The following is a 16,979-nucleotide window of genomic DNA, read 5'->3' on the forward strand; positions in this document are numbered from 1 at the left end:
TACATAATAAATAAATAAATAAAAATCTTAAAAACAAAACAAAACAAAACAAAATCTCAATCAAGAGATAAAGTATTGCTGATTTTCAAGAGTTTTTCTCTAATACCTGTAGCAAAATATGTTCTATAGAAGTAAATGGTGATGAAGTCTGTGCTCTCTGCTTGATGATGGCTGTGAACTCTCTTCATGCTAGGTATTTGGACACAGTATTCAAATTATCAAGAGAACCCTAGACATTCCAATAAAATTGATTTCTGAGTAGCAAGCAACTCAGTATCATATTGATTCCCTCCAGATCAAGGCCATTATTAGGCCTTTATGCAGACACAGTCATCAAAATATAGAACCTATGTTCACAAGGGATATAGATATGCACTTGTTTTCACATCCTTCTGGTTTTATACTTTGAAAGTGCTGGCCTCAAAATAGGAGTGGATGTTGCTGCTTTTTTATTTCCTATTTTATTTTATTTATTTTTATTTATAGATTGTATAGAATCTGTATTTTGTTCTTTAAATGTTTTATAGAATTTATAAAAAAAGTTGACTTTTTTTATAAGCAGGATTCAATTCAGGTTAAAAAACATTTAACAAATTTTGGTTTTGCATGAAATCTTCCTTTGAATTGTACAATTCATAGCTATAAAGTTGTTTATGACAGTCTCTATTTTATATTCTCTATTATTACTTTAGTGTCCATTGAATCTGTAGTGATCTCTCTTTGCTTGTTTCTATAACTTACACCATCTTTTCTTTTCTTTCTCTTCATTCAGACTAGAATTTTGTCAGTTTACTAATGTTCTTCAGTAATAAAAATTTTGTTGTTGATTTCTTTTTGTTGTTCTTTTCTTTGGTTTTTGTCTTTATCATTTTTCCTTCTGCATACAGAGTTTAAGTTGCTTTCATTTTGCTAGGTGGAAAATGGAAATTTAGATAATTAATTTCAAACCCCCTTTTGTCTCTGTATTTGTTTATTTATTTACTTTCTTAATTATTTGAGGCAGGGTTTGCTACTCAGCCAGGCTGGCCTGGGGCTCGCCATCCTCTTTGTCACTATTCCCAGCTCATAGTCTATTTTATTTCATATATGTGCCTGGCAGGGATCCTCTGATTGGATTTTACCTTTTTCATACTCTAAGTATTCTGTCATTTAATTGGATCATTTAGAACATTTATATTTAGCAGTTACTGATTTGGTTAGCGTTCAATCTGTTTACTCTGTCTTTCTATTTGCTCTATTTGTGATGGGTAGCCTAGCTTGAAATTTATTATTTTATTTACTTTAATAATAAATCTGGTACTATAGTTGCAATGAATCAAGTAATACAGGGAAGTAGAAAAAGTAATAATATCTTTTATTTAATTTGCATTCTTCTTAGGTATTTAAATTATTAACTTAAAATAACCCTTCTATAATCTTGTGTTATTATAGATTATAGAAGGGTTGGCTTTTAAAAAAACGGGATAGGATCATGCAGTATATTTAGTTTTCTTCAACTTATTGTGTTGATGGTATCCCATTTCTTAAATTAATTGATTTATTTCTTTAGCCAGGTCTCAGTCTGTAGCTCAGGCTTCCGTAGGATGCACTGTTTGGCAAGCTTCCTACTTTAGCTCCTCTAATGCTGGCTTTCCGGGTGTCAGCCTCACCTTCTTGCTAACTTATGCTCTTGTCATTTTGTGTTGTGTGACCAAATAATGTTGGTGGAGACAATGTAGGATGAAGACAATGTAGGATGACATCTCTTGTCAGCTTGATGGGATTTAGGGCAAGCACATGGACAAATGTCTCAGAGTGTCTGTTAGGGATTTCCAAAGATGTTTAACAAAGGAGGGAAGTCCTGGGACTGCAGTGTTGAATAGGACAGGCTCTCCAATTTTAAGGACATTAGAGACCCATGGGACAGACATAATATGATGTGGTAAATACTTCAAGAGAATCAATGTTCAGCATATTTGGTGCGCAGAGAGAACATTTTCAGTTTTGAAGAATGTCAAGGAAGGAGAATGCAGCTGGAAAGGAATCATCTAACAGAGGCAGGGAAGTGTATGGAAGGCACAGGTTTGCTTATGGTGCAGGTGGTGAGGTGTTGTGGAGGAAGTGATGGCAGGGGAAGCTAGAACACCATGATGGTGTCTTCTGTGAAGGGTCTTATGTGTGTATTGAGAAATTAGTACTTGTGTTGTTGGAAACAGAACCATCAGGGGCAACAGGAAGATTTGATATGTTCATCTTCCTATTTGAAAAGTTACCTTTGGAAAATGCCAAGGAGGGAAGAGAAGAGAGACACATACATTGTGGAGAGTAGTTTCAAGGATATTTTAATTGTCAAAGCAAGAGCAGATGAGACCTGGCTACAGGGAAGAATCAGAAAGCCACCTATTCTTTGTAATCTAGTACCCCTCGATCCACATGTCCTCATCTCACCCTCCCTGCTATCCTCTCTCTGGAGCCTCTGGAGCCACCTTTGTGCGTTCAGATTTTATAAGATGACCTTTTTACGGCAGCCCACAGACTGGGAAAAGATATTCACCAACCCCACAACTGACAGAGGGCTGATCTCCAAAATATACAAAGAACTCAAGAAGCTAGTCTCCAAAACACAAAACAATCTAATTAAAAAGTGGGGTACAAAACTAAATAGACAATTCTCAATAGAGGAATCTAAAATGGCTGAAAGACACTTAAGAAAGTGTTCAACATCCTTAATCATCAGGGAAATGCAAATCAAAACAATTCTGAGATACCATCTTACTCCTGTCAGAATGGCTAAAATCAAAATCACCCACGACAGTTTATGCTGGAAAGGATGTGGAGAAAGGGGACACTCCTCCACTGGAGGAGTGCCAACTTGTACAGCCACTTTGGAAATCAGTATGGCGACTCCTCAAGAAAATGGGAGTCAGTCTACCACAAGCTCCAGCAATTCCACTCCTAGGCATATACCCAAAAGAAGCACATTCTTCCAAGGACATCTGTTCAACTATGTTCATAGCAGCACTATTTGTAATAGCCAGAACCTGGAAGCAGCCTAGATGTCCCTCTACCGAAGAATGGATAGAGAAAATGTACATTTACACAATGGAGTACTACTCAGCAGAAAAAAAAAACAATGGAATCTTGAAATTTGCAGGAAAATGGATGGAACTCGAAGATACTATTCTGAGCCAGGTAACCCAATCACAAAAAGACAAACATGATATGTACTCACTCATGTGCGGATTTTAGCCATAGAGTAAAGGATTGCCAGCCTGCAATCCACACTGCCAGAGAAACTAGTAAACATGGAGGACCCTAAAAGAGACAAACATTGTCCCCTGGAGAAGGGGAAAGGGTCAAGATCCCCTGAGCAAATTGGGAACACGGGAAGAGGGGAGAGGGAGCTACGATAATGAGAAGGGAAGAAGAGGAAGGATGCAGAGGTCATGAGGGAGCAGAAAGTTTGAGTCAGGGGAAGAATAGAAGAACGGATATGTGATAGGTAGGGTTTTAGTTGGGGGGGTGGTAGGGGCAGAAGGGAGGGAGAAGGGAACTGGGATTGTCATGTAAATCAACCTTTTTTCTAATTCAAATAAAAAATGATTAAAAAAAAAGCCCAGGGGGGAAATAAAAGATCAGCTTTTTAAGATTTCATGTATGAATGAGATTGTACAGTACTTGCTGTGTGCCTGCTTCATCTCACTTAACACAAAGATCTCCAGTTCTCCATGTTGATGCAGTTGATGGGACTGCTTTCTTTTTATGTCCCATGAGTATTCCTTTATGCATATATATGTGTGTATATATATATATATATTATATATCAGATTTTACTTATCCATCAATTGATAAAGACACTTTCTTGGCCGTTGTAAATAAGGAAGTAACAAACATGGGCACATAGATGATCTCATTTGCTGTGGAAATAAATAATCAGGAATGAGACTTCAGGGTCAAATGGAAGATTTATTTGTCATTTAAAAATTGATTTTCTATGGTTTTATTAGGATTATTAAGATATTTGTTATCAAAATCTTAAAATTTTATGATTAGGAATAGCTCTTGATTCATCTGCCTTAATATATATGTATATATATAATACAGTCCATCTTCACTTCTTAGATTGTATCTTTTTGTAATATACATTGCCTATACTCTTAGTTGTACTTTTTTCTTTTCTTTCTTTTTGTTTTCTCAAGACAGGGTTTCTCTGTATAGCTCTGTAGACCAGGCTAGCCTCGAACTCACAGGGATCCACCTGCCTCTTCCTCCTGAGTGCTGGGATTAAAGGCGTGCACCACTACCACCAAGCTCTTGGTTGTACATTTAATGTTGTACTTTTAATGTTGTGGATTTTTAGAGGAGCAGAACTCAGTGGGTTATAATAATCACTGTTTACTAGCTCTCTAGGCTAATGCTGTGTAAACTTTATGTACTTGTGACCCTTATTTGTCTGTGAAATTTATATGTCCCCAGATATATAGATATATAAACTAGGTCTATAAATAAAATATTTACTGAAAATAAACCATACAAAATGTATTTAAAAATATTTTGATATATATATATATATATATTTTTCTTGCCTTTTATAAGGAAAACAAATCTTCATACTAATGAGATAGATGTACTTGATTATGTGGTACTGTATGATGTCAAGAATCTTGAGTATTTTGCAAAGTTTGATTGACACTTTGATTTTGTAGTCATCAATGCTGAGAATATGCTTCACATAAATTCATAGTACCAAATGGCAGAAGCATGTCTAAGATGATTTAGAAATTGTGGGAATTTGTGTCCTAATTTTACACCAAAATTCTTTGAACAGTTTCTCAAGCCATCATCTCAACTAGCAATTTTAAAATCAAACATTCTAACACAGTACAGTCCAAATGCATGCTGAGAAACAATGATAGGAAAATATTAAAAGTTTTTATTTTCTATAAATAAAGTATATTTTCAATAAGAGTGGAAAATTTTGTATGTATAGGAAAGAAACTAATTCATTACATATAGTCGTTTTTGAGTCTGAGTGAGACTTTCAGGCAGTCTTCCTTGGTGTTGTATGATCTGACATGTTCTGCATGTGCAAGGTGAATGTGTTGTATGCTCAGAGCCTGCAGTGCAGCTAGGGAGTACAGTATGCTGCCAGGTGCACTTCATATTTATTATGTGTTTGCTTTTGAATTAAGTTTTGGTCATTGTGTGTCCAGAGGCTCTTATCATTCTCAACTTTTTCTTGACTCTCTCAGTTAGATATGCCACCCCATAAGGCAACACAGTTTAAGAACGTGGGCTCTGGGCTTTTAATTAGTCTCAATTCCATAAGTATTTTGATTAGCTTACTCTTGAGCCCTTACTAGTCTAGGACATGTTCAGCATTTATCGAGTTTTGGCCTCAGTAAGCTGCTTTGCTTATTCGGTAATGAAGCCAGAGTTTGCCATGGTTTGTGTCTTGAAGAAGGTTTCTGGGAACTATTGCGTCAACTGAAGCATTAGATCACTTTAGGAGATGAGGTACTTACTGAATATTCATGTTAGCTATAGCTATTTAAACTGTTATGTATTGTTTAAAACACTTTTCTTTTTGTTATAGTTCCAAAAGACCCAAAGCCCCAGTGGAGAAGGGTGGCATGGAGTTATGACTGCACACTCCTGGCTTACGCTGAAAGCACAGGAACTGTAAGGGTGTTTGACCTCATGGGAAGTGAGCTCTTTGTCATTTCCCCGGTATGTGTTCATTTTAAATCAACCCAACCCCCACCTTCTCTCTTTCTCTCTTTCTCTCTTTCTCTCTCTCTCCCTCCCTCCCCTCCTCGCTCTGTGTGTTCGTGTCTTCTGTGTATAAGTTACAATGGATGAATATGAAGAGAGGTGAAATACAAGTATAAATGAGAATAATAAACTATGATCCAATACTTAGCATCTAGTTAGATAATTATAGTTATGTAGTTTTTGTTCTTTGTGTTTGTTAATGTACTTTGTAGGTGTGAGACATTTTATAACAAGAAATGAACAAAAACGATTACATTCTTCAGATCAGGGGATGTCTGAAATAAAAGGGCTATTGAGTCAATGAGGTAGAGACTAGCAAAGGATCAGGTCCAGGGAAAATTTCTCCTGACTCCCAGGTGCAAAGCTCTGTGTACCAGTTAGAAAGTGTCTCCTGGACTCAGAGTGAAGAGTCCTTTGGTAGACTTAGAGAAGGAAAGCACTGTTTGCAGTGGGTCTACATTGCTATAGAAAGGAGGGATGGGATGTGAAGCAGGGTGTGAGGGCCATCTATAGAAGCAGCTGTTTATGGATTGGCTAGCTGAAAAGCCAAGCAGCATTTGTGTGGCCCTGGAATTGGTCCTGATGGTATTTAAGTTACAGTTACAGTATGAACAGTGTGTTTGCCTCATGCTTTGCTTTCTTCTATTACTGTCCCTCCATCTTCTGGCCCTTATAATTATATTGAGGACAGCTCAGTTTTTCTTTTATCATGGTATGGATTGTTGATAGGCTATAATGAGGGAAGAAGTCTGTGGGCTGTTGGAACAGAAACAACTTCTAGAGAAACTGGACTTTGTTACCTTAAAAAGGACAGGAATTAAAAGGGAGAGTAGAGAAAGAGTAATGGACTGATTTAAGAAGTTAATGTCGAGAGCCAACGATACAGGGAATGATTTTCCTAAGAAATAACAAGTGGGAACATGGAAAGAATGAGCAGAGCTCATATTGTAGGAGTTCCACAAAACCTAGCTAAGGTTCATTTAACAGGCTAGTGCTGTCTAGTAGGACTGTGAAGAGAGTTATCTATGTGATTCAGTATAACTTTATATTTTCAAGATGTTGTAATAACAGACATGTGAAATTTAAGGAGGCTGTACTTTATTTAATTGCAGTATATCCATCACATGATCATTTCAACATGTAATCATTATGTAATGTTGTGAGATGTTTTGCATTTTTTGCCTTGGTACTAAGTGTGAAATTTGGCATGTGTTTTGATATTTTCATATTTGTAGACTCTTTTTTTGAATTATACCTGTGTGGTGTTTATTGTATAGTTATAGATCATGAAGAACTATTTGAAATTTTGGAAATAAGCCTTTTCTTTCCCCTCCACTTTTTTGAATTTAGTTTTTGTGGGCCTGCAACTACATTTCTACAAGAGACAGATTAACATAATAAAATGTTTATTGATACTTATATTTGCATGCATGGGGCTTTATAGAAAAGTGAAAACCCAAAGAAACAATTTGTGCCAGGAGCTTCTGTATTGTTTTAACAGAGGCTTATGGAGTGTGGAGAAGTAACTCCACAAGGGAAATGGAGTGTGGGCTGCTACGGTTGGTGCACTGTGGGAAAATGATGCGGAGATATATAAGGGACCTAACTGATCTTTAAGAGGCTCACAGACTTACGTAGTTGTGCCTCTTTTTCCTCTGCCTGCTCCAGAGGAACACTATCACCAAAAAAAGAGTTGTACCTCATTTTTAAGTAAGGGGAGAATAAAGATCCTTGCCTGTCCATTGATTCTTAGTGTCTTTAGCCTAAAAAAGTCTTCATGCCAAGATGGAGCGTTCTTATGTTCTGGGTGGATACTGTTATGTATGCCTCCAAAGGTGCTTAGACTTTCAGATCTCCATCAGCACAGTCAGATAGTTGCTTGAGGGAAAAGCTGTGTTGCATCCTCCCCTTTAAGTTGCTGAGTAGCCACATGGAAAGTACCTGAAGTCTTTTTAGCATGGACTGTTGCAGTGGAGATTAATACTTGAAAGCTTATGTCTAGAAAGAGGTTGAATGGTGGCATCTCCTGCTTTCCTTTTCTCCCCAGGGGATCTTAATAGAAATGTGCTTATTTGGCCACGTATTTCAAGGAGCCATGTGTGATTTCTAACTTGTTAGGAGCCTGGTCTAAACTTGGTGTCACAGCCAATGTCTGGGATATTGTTAAGATAGGCTTGTACTAATTTTTCTACTATCTCTATAGTAATTCAATTTCTTCCTGTTTTCAGGCCTCTGGCTTTGCTGGTGACTTGAGCTATGCCATTGCTGGGTTGGTATTTTTAGAATACAAAGCAAGTGCACAGTGGTCTGCAGAGCTCTTGGTCATCAACTACCGAGGAGAACTTAGAAGTTACCTTGTCAGGTAAAAACACATTGAAAATCATTTTTTTGTATGTTTATTTTTCTTTGGCTTAGTATCAGGTATGGATATTGAAAATGTTTATCATACTATGAAAAATTGCAAATATATTTGGCACTTTGAAAGACTTGTATAGTGAATACTCATAGATTTGCTTTTTTTGTATTTTGTACTGCATTGGAAACATCAGATGCTTGAGAATGCATATTGTTAAAAGTTCATTATTTGCTCATAGTTTTTTTTTGAGTTGGAATTGGCATTCAGCAGGATGCACAGATCTTAATTGTAGCTCTCTGTGAGTTTGGTAGGTGTACTGATTTGTACCATTCAGATCTCTGTCAAGAAATAGAACATTGTTACTGTGTTGGAGAGCTCCCTCCTCCTTCTCTCCTCCATATCTACCCATTTTCAAAAGTTTTATTTTTAATCATAAATTAGTTTTGCTCATTGAAACAGGGCACATCAATGGAATCATATAATAGAAAATCTTTTTCCAAATATCATTCACTCAGCATATTTTGAAATTCGTGAATTTTTATATATTATTACTTTATTTGTTTTTAACCAATGATTCATCTTTCATGAATTATATAAATATATTTACATATAGATACACAGATATCTCATGGTTTGTTTATTCATTCCTTTGTAGATAGATTTTCCAGTTTAGGGCTGTGGCAGACTGGACCATTCTTGACCATTGGATCATGGCACAGATTGTACCATGGCCATTCTTGTATAAGTCTTTATGGATAAACATTTTTTATTCCTTCTGGGTCCTTTTCTTCCAATGGGATTGCTGGATCATAGGGTGATGTAGTCTATTTTTATATAAAACTTTCAGACTTTTAAACAATATGGTTGTATCAGTCATCTCCCTACTGTAGTGTGTCTGATTGTTTTATATCCTCAACAGTATTTGATATTGTCTGTCCCTAAAGACTAGCTGCTTAAGTATCCACTGGTATCCATGGTAGTTTAATGATATTTATTTGTTTTGCTTTCTTTAACTTAGTGTTGGAACAAATCAGAGCTACCAAGAGAGTCACAGTTTCAGCTTCAGTGATCATTATCCTCATGGGATAAATACTGCTGTTTACCACCCTGGCCATAGGTGAGCAGTCATCTGTTCTTTTATTTACTCAACTATTATGTACATACAGAAATCTGGGTGTCTTCATTCTGTATTCCATGTATAGTTGTGTTTAATACCTGTAATATTGTCCTCATAATTCTGATTCCTCTGCCTCTGGTCTGGCTCAGTGAACTTCTCCGAGCCAGACAAGACACTGGGAATTTCATTGAGAAATCTGTCCTGTTCTATTAGCCTCCCAGGTCTTTTCTGTCCTATCTGTATGTAATACCTGTCTCAGCACTATTTGGAAGACTGAGAGAGAACCATGTATGCAGTGCCTTCCTATGAAAGGGTCTCAGTAGATGTCACCTCTCCACTTACAGAGTCAGACTGATTGCTTGTTATTTTTGTGGTACCTTTCAATAACTACCCCATTCTTTATAGTTTCTCTGCTTCATTATTTATCTACCTCCTACACTGAGATTCACTAGAAACTGTGAATGTCTCTACTTTTGGTGACTTTTCCTCTTTTGTTATTTGAGAGTGAAATTGACATGTATTTTGTAAGTTGGCTAAGTTACCTGTCTGGTTCTCTAAATGGAAAGAGTATCAGATTTTGAGTCAGATGAATGAAACATGAGTTTTTAGTTTTGAATTTAGTCTGTGTCTATTGATGGGTCTTAAACACTCTGTCATTATGCTTGAGTCTCTTGACTAAGAATGTGTGCATGTTTTGTGTGCCAGTCATGGTAAGTCAATGGTTTTTTCAAAATTTTACAGAATTTCTATGTGGCAAAAGAACTTGTATACGTATGGTCATGGACACACAGACACACAGATACACAGACACAAATACACAGACACACAGACACAGATGCACAGACACACAGACACAGACACACAAATACACAGATATACAGATACACAGATACACAGACACAGATGTACCACAATTACACATATGCAAAGACACACACACAATCACACAGACACAGAAATAGACTCAATCACATATAGACACAGACACATTGACACACAGACACACACTGACATAGACACACCCATACATGTTGATGATTCTTTGTCTTGTCAGAGAGAAAATACCACTTTTAGCTGTATTATTCCCTTTCCTTCTTTACAGAGTTATCATTTCCTCATATTTAGCTGTTCTATTTTCATTTTATATGAATGAAATCACACAAAAGAAACACAGATCTTGTTCTCTGACTTGATGTTTGATTTATATTGCTCTAGTTCATTTATTTCTTAACACTAGTAGGATATTTCATTTTATTAATACTGTGCAACATGTTTATTCATTCTCCTGTAGATGAAAATTTGATTGTTTTTCAGGGTGTTTTATTTATTTATTTTTTTATTGTTGCAACACATTGTATTGGTACTTTGCTTAAGCTATAAGTAGGTCTTTGAAACATACACAAATTAAACATGTCAATGTATGGATCCATCTTAACCAAGCAGCAGTTGGTCATTAAAGATTCTTTTTTTTAAAGCTGGAGAGATGACTCAGTAAGAGCATGGGCAGTTCTTCCAGAGGATTTCAGGGTGTTTTAAAAGGTGTAAAGTTGTATTGTGCTAACAATCTTTGTATGTTATTTTGGCATGTATGTGCATGAGTATCTGTAGGATGCAGAACCAAGACTTGATTGGCTAGACTGTTGGGAAGGAACATCTCCAAGTTTATCAGACAATGCCACCAGTTTTTACATACTTGTACCCATTTACCATCAGCATATGAGCCTTTCTGTTATTTCACTTTTTGTGGTCGCTATGCTTTTCCCGCCTTTTTTTTTTTTTTTCATACAATATACCCTCCACTATTCCTACCAATTCCTCTCCATCTCCCCTCTCATCTCCATTCATACCCTTTCTGTCTCTTTATTAGAAAACAAGGAGGCATCTAAGGAATAATAATAAAATAAAATGTAACACAGTAAGATAAAATAAAGAAAAACAAATTGGAATAGGACAAAACCTCCAAATAAATAAAAGAGCCAAGAAAAAAGCACAAGAAATGCATATAGATGCTGAGGCATGTGTCTGCACACATAGGAATCCCAGAAGAACACAAAACAGAAGATAAAATATGTAAACAAAGAACTTGTAGATTTAAAAAAAGGTCCTTACTTAACATTCTGAGACAGAGAACACCCAAATATGCCACTGAGTTTGGTTTGTGTTGGCCATTGGTATACAGCCTACCCTTAGGAGTGATTTATTTCTCCAGGGAGACTTCCTTGGAGGAAACTCATTTTTTATTTGCAAGTGGTTATCAATTAGAGAAAAATTCTGGGTTAGATTATGTGTGTGCGTGCGTGTGTGCGTGCGTGCGTGCGTGCGTGCGTGCGTGTGTGTGTGTGTGTGTGTGTGTGTGTGCATGTGTATGTGTGAGTGTTTGTGTTTCCCCAATCCTTTCAGCTCTAGGACCCCGTCTGTTGCAGACCTGTGCAGGTTGTGTGCATGCTGCCTCACTGTGAGTTCATATGTGCATCAATTCTGTTGATTTATAGGACCTTGTTTCTTTGGTTTTCTCCATCCCCTCTGGCTTTTACACTATTTCTGCCTCCTCTTTTAAGGGGTTCCCTGAACCCTCGAGGGGATGTATTTGATAGATACATCACATTAGGGCTGAGTGTTTCAAGGTTTCTCACTCTCAACATATTGTTTGGTTATGGGTATTGGTACCATCTGCTGCAGGAGGAAGCTTCTCTGATAATGACTGAATAAGGCACTGATCTATGAGTAAAGCAGAATGTCATTAGGAATCATTTTATTGCTATGTTTTTTTTTTAGTAGAACAGTAGTATTTGGTTTTCCTCTAGGTCCCTGGGTTATCTAGTTTCAGATTATTGGCTACCCTGGACAGCATTGGGGATGGGTTCTATCTCATGGAGTGGGCCTTAAATCCAATCAGATATTGTTGGTTACTCCTACAAGCTTTGTGTCACCATTGCACCAGTATATCTTGCAGGTAGTTCATTTTTGTAGAGCAAAGAATTTGTAGCTGGGTTGATGTTTACCTTTCTCATTTGGTAGTGTGAAGAGTACTTTCCAGTACCAAAAACTCTAGTCCAAAGGGTGAAGGCTGTAGGTAGGCACTAGCTCCATTTTCAATGAGTTATGTTGGTGTTGCCTTCAGCAATAGGGCCTTACCGTCAGTTTGTAGAGAGCCATGCAAGTAGCCTTGGTAATTTGCACTCTTGGTGGTGGGATTCATATCAGATTGAATGCCTGTTGGGAAAGAGTTATCTCTGGGATGGAGCAGATGCAGCTCAGAGGTACACGTGTGTGGTCCTGGGTTCATCCTCAGCTCTGCAAAAACCCAATCACTGAACAAAAAAATTCCATTCTAGTTTTAATTTGCATTTCTTTGTCTACTAATGATGTTGAACAGAGTTTTGAATGTTAATTGGCTACTCATGCTTACTCACTGTGAAATGCTTATCATTGGGTCTATTTATTAGGTACTTTGGTCCTGAAATTATGTATAATCTGTATAAAATGCATGTTAATTCTGGATGTGTGAGATGCATGGTGAATACTTCCCAAGATGGCACTTATATTACAGTTTTTTTCTTTCTTTTGCCTTTTATTTTTATGAATGATGTTTGGATATAATTTCAAGTGTTAAGTAGTTCTAAAAAAATCCTTGCTCCAAATTCTTGCTATTAGTAGACCCTTTCAGCTATTAGTTGATTCTTTGTTTTTAAGATTGAGGTAAAATGCTCACATTGTTGCTTTTTTGTTTCCAGTTTCTTTTTCTTTTTCTTTTTCTTTTTTTTTTTTTTTTTTTTTGGGTTTTCGAGACAGGGTTTCTCTGTGGCTTTTGGAGGCTGACCTGGAACTAGCTCTTGTAGATCAGGTTGGTCTCGAACTCACAGAGATCCACCTGCTTCTGCCTCCCATGTGCTGGGATTAAAGGTGTGCACCACCACCGCCCGGCTTTGTTTCCAGTTTCACATGTTGTATATTGACTTGTCTTTGTGGACAGTGGTATTTATTTTTCTTACCCATTCTGCTTGCCATGTACATTATCATAGTTTTGTGAGTGAATACTGTTGTGGTTATGAATGAGCTAGTTGCAGGTATGACTAGAATGCTCATAATATTGCAGTTTCCATTTTTCTCAGTGAACGTTGATATCTACCCTCTGAGACCTCTGCTAGACCTTATTTATATAACTTACTGTAGAAGGACCATAGGTGACAAATAAAGGACATAGAGTATGTGAGGAGCTGGTAAGTGCTCCTGGGAAAAGAGTTATCAGAGAAGGAGAGTAAGAGACAGATGATAGTATAGAGTGTCTAGCTGGTGAGATGTCTGGACAGGCCAAGATGCTTGTTGTGAAACTTGATGACTTGAGTTCATTCACATGATGGAAGGATATACCAGGCTTCTACAAACCATCCTCTGATATCCACACCTGTGCTGTGGCATATGCCTTTGTGTATGTGTGCTCTTACACACACACACACACACACACACACACACACGTGTAAAAAAAAAAAAGTGTCTAGGTTACCTAAGTTGAAAAGTAACACCTCCCCCAAAGATGGTCAAGAAGGTGAGGGTAGTTGATTTTGGATTTCTAGGATATAAGGGTTCCATGTAGACAGAATAGCTAGCTCTGAATGTCCTTGATGTTGTCTAGGAATAACAAGGAGGTCAGTTTGGAAGGAGCTGGAGCCAGTTGACCTCTCTAATGCTGAGTGCTGAATCAAGTAGAGTGTTGTAGGCCATATGATGACATATATTCTTTTTAAAATTTACTGTCTGGTTAGTTAAAAATTTTTGTTAAATACCAACCCCTGAATGGTGGTGCATGCCTGTAAACCCAGCATACAAGAACCTAAGCACCTGAGGGCATGTTTGCTAGTGGGAGTTGTTTGTTTAATGAGTTTTAGAAAGTTAGGTATATTCTCTAACTGAAGGAGATGCTCTCCTTGATTCTACAGTCATATGTAACCCTTGGTAGCAGTCGGCCTAGAGATGGATGACACTGGATGTTTATGGTTGAGAATTGCTGTCAAGCAGGGATGAATGTAAATATCCCACTGGGAATGATAAAACATTTGCTATGTGGTTTATATTTTCATTGTGTGGTCTTTTTTAAATGAAAGGAGGAGAAGTATTTATCACAGTTTTGTTTATTTTCTCTTTCTCTAGTAATATGAGCATGTGGCATTCATCATCTACAGGGGTTTTGTAAGTGCACAATAAATCACCATATAGAGTTGGAATAAATTGATACCACACAAACTCATGCTTTTTATGAAATTCATTGTGTTGTCTGGTGCTGCAAGCTTTGTTCAAGAAGAGAAATTGAGGTGGTAAATTGGGTAACATGAACCAGAAATTAATTGGGCAGCTTGGGAATACAATCTATGTATGGGACGTGCTTGGTTATTTTCCCTCCATATCTAAGTCAGCCCAAGAAGTTCACTTTATCCTCCTTGAACACACAGAGCATCTCACACGCTAGCCCCACCCCTTTCTTCTTCTGCCTTGTGTGCTCTTTTCCTTTTCACTGTTGTCTTTGATCTTCTGGTTTTATTTTAGTTTATGCTGTGGTTCTGGGCTGAAAGCAATCCCTTACATTCTCAGAGGAGTCAACAATGCACTTATTTTTTTATTTTTCGTTTTTTGAGACAGGGTTTCTCTGTATTGCTTTGGAGCCTGTCCTGGAACTCACTCTGTAGACCAGGCTGGCCTCAAACTAACAGAGATCCACCCGCCTCTGCCTACCAAGTGCTGGGACGTTTGTCACCAACGTCCAGCTCTTAATTTTTTTTTTATAAGATTTATCTTATGTGTATGAATATTTTGCCTGAATGTTTATGTGTGTACCATGTGTGTGCTTGGTATCCTCAGAGCTCAGAAGAGGGTGTCAGATTCCATGGAACTGGAGTTATAAATGGATGCAAGCCATCCTATGTGTGCTGGGAATTGAACCCTGGTCCTCTGCATGAGCAGCAAGTGCTCTTAACCATTGAGCTATTTCTCCAGCTCTGACATTGAACTTTTAGTGCATGATGGGTGGAATACTTGGTAGAAGAGGCTCTGGAGTGCTCCCTGTGCTTCAGGATTGTGTAGACAGTCTTGGTGGTCATATGCTCACAAGTAAGGATCCTTAACATACATTTTAATGACACTGACGACTTTTAACAGTGTATGGGTTTTTTTTTTGTTTGTTTGTTTTTTAGCTTTTGTTCTTAATTTAACTGTAAATATATGTAAGTAAAATTTGATTTATTCCACTTTGAGTTTCCATTAGGTCTTTGATAATGACACAATTACTGTTCGACTACTTTAGACTATATTTCAGTGACTTTGAAAGGCTGCGAAAATACCCCCTGTTTTGAGGGAGAGAAAGTGTCCTTTTGAGGAGACACTGATGCTTACAGTTCTTGATGACACTGGCTAACAATCAGTACAATTCAGTGATTTCATTAAATGTGTAAAGAGATTCATCTACTACTGAACTTGGTTTGCTTCCTATTACTTATCAAGATCTTCCATGTCATGAATTTTATGGATATATGTCAGACTGGAATAAGCTGTTTTGTTATTCCATTTGTACTTGCTATCAGGAAATACTGGAGGTGTACTTTTTTTTAATTTAAGAAAAAGGGTTTATTTTGGCTTATAGTCCTAAAGGACTAAGGTCTGAGGGCATTGTCTGGTGGAAAGCCTTCATGCTGGTGAGATTCCTGTGGCTTTTCACATGGAAAGAGAGTGAGAGAGAGAGAGAGTGAGAGCAAGCAAGCAAGCAAGACAGAGAGAGAGCGAGGGGGGGAGGGAGAGAGGGAGAGAGGGAGAGAGTGAGAGAGGAAGGAGAGGAGGAACAGTTGGGTGCAGGAGAGGAAGAGGGAAGAGAGCTCCCAGCCCTTATTTGGTTTCTGTACCACTAGGTTTTAATTGTGGAGGTTACCCTTAATTGTTTTCCCTGTTCCTAATCTCATAATCATCCAAATCTCTTAGCACTATAGTTAGGTTAATTTGTATACCTTCTTAGCACCTCACAAGGAGATCAAATTTCAGCACATGGAGCCAGAGCCTTGAGGTTGCAATCACATCATTTCCAAGCCATTGCACTATTCTGTATGAATAATTGAATAAATCAGAAAGAAAAGGAGGCCTTTTAGTTTTCATTTGAGCATTTTATCTTTAACACTCATGTTTCATGCAGTCCATGGGAAGTACCTAATTGATGAATAATTCAAGTCACAGCTGTGCAGAGGGAGAATTCAAGTCTTTGGATGAGTGAAAATATACTGTTCTTGAAGTGAACATTGTTTTAAGCCAAACTCGACACCACAGTTACAGAGAATATCAGCTTGCCCTTAAGTGGATGATTGTCAACTAAGGATGAACTGTAATGCTGAAAGGTAGTTAGGTCAAGGCTGTCCCCTACACACACAGTAATCAGGGCCATGGCTGTTCCAGGAGATGGAAGAGGACATACATACTCTTCAGGGATGCAGGGAATACTTTCAAGTAGTGGAGTGCTGAACACTGAAGAGCTGTGCTTTATGGATACTGATGTGGTTATCCCAGGTGGGTTTCTGTTTGCTTTGTCCCTTAATCAAAAAGACCATGTTTTGTACACATAACTCCCTGTACTGGAGGGATACTGTGAGTATTCCAAAGAAGTAGCTAGTTCTTTTTGTGGGGTAAGGGTGGGGTAAGATGCTTCCTGTGTAAGTGAACCCTAAGGTGACCTGGACATGGGGTTGAGGGTGGGCAGTTTTGGGGGCAGCCTGGTGATTC

The 16,979-nt window shown here is 37.7% G+C and overlaps 1 protein-coding gene across 7 annotated transcripts in view; it reads left to right on the plus strand.

The window, feature by feature from the left end:
• Window positions 1-16,979, plus strand: part of Nbas (NBAS subunit of NRZ tethering complex) — a 275,006-nt gene that overhangs the window by 16,228 nt on the left and 241,799 nt on the right. For all 7 annotated transcript variants that reach the window (XR_003486979.2, XR_004770656.1, XM_027424647.2 and 4 more), the window contains exons 7-9: window positions 5,576-5,709; window positions 7,983-8,116; window positions 9,129-9,227. Coding sequence is in view for 5 of the 7 variants with exons in the window: in XM_027424647.2 (XP_027280448.1) it covers window positions 5,576-5,709; window positions 7,983-8,116; window positions 9,129-9,227 (367 nt within the window). In the remaining 2 variants the exon portion in view is untranslated. The remainder of the gene's footprint in view (window positions 1-5,575; window positions 5,710-7,982; window positions 8,117-9,128; window positions 9,228-16,979) is intronic.

The sequence above is a fragment of the Cricetulus griseus genome, chromosome 7, assembly GCF_003668045.3.
Source record: "Cricetulus griseus strain 17A/GY chromosome 7, alternate assembly CriGri-PICRH-1.0, whole genome shotgun sequence".
NCBI lineage: Eukaryota > Metazoa > Chordata > Mammalia > Rodentia > Cricetidae > Cricetulus > Cricetulus griseus.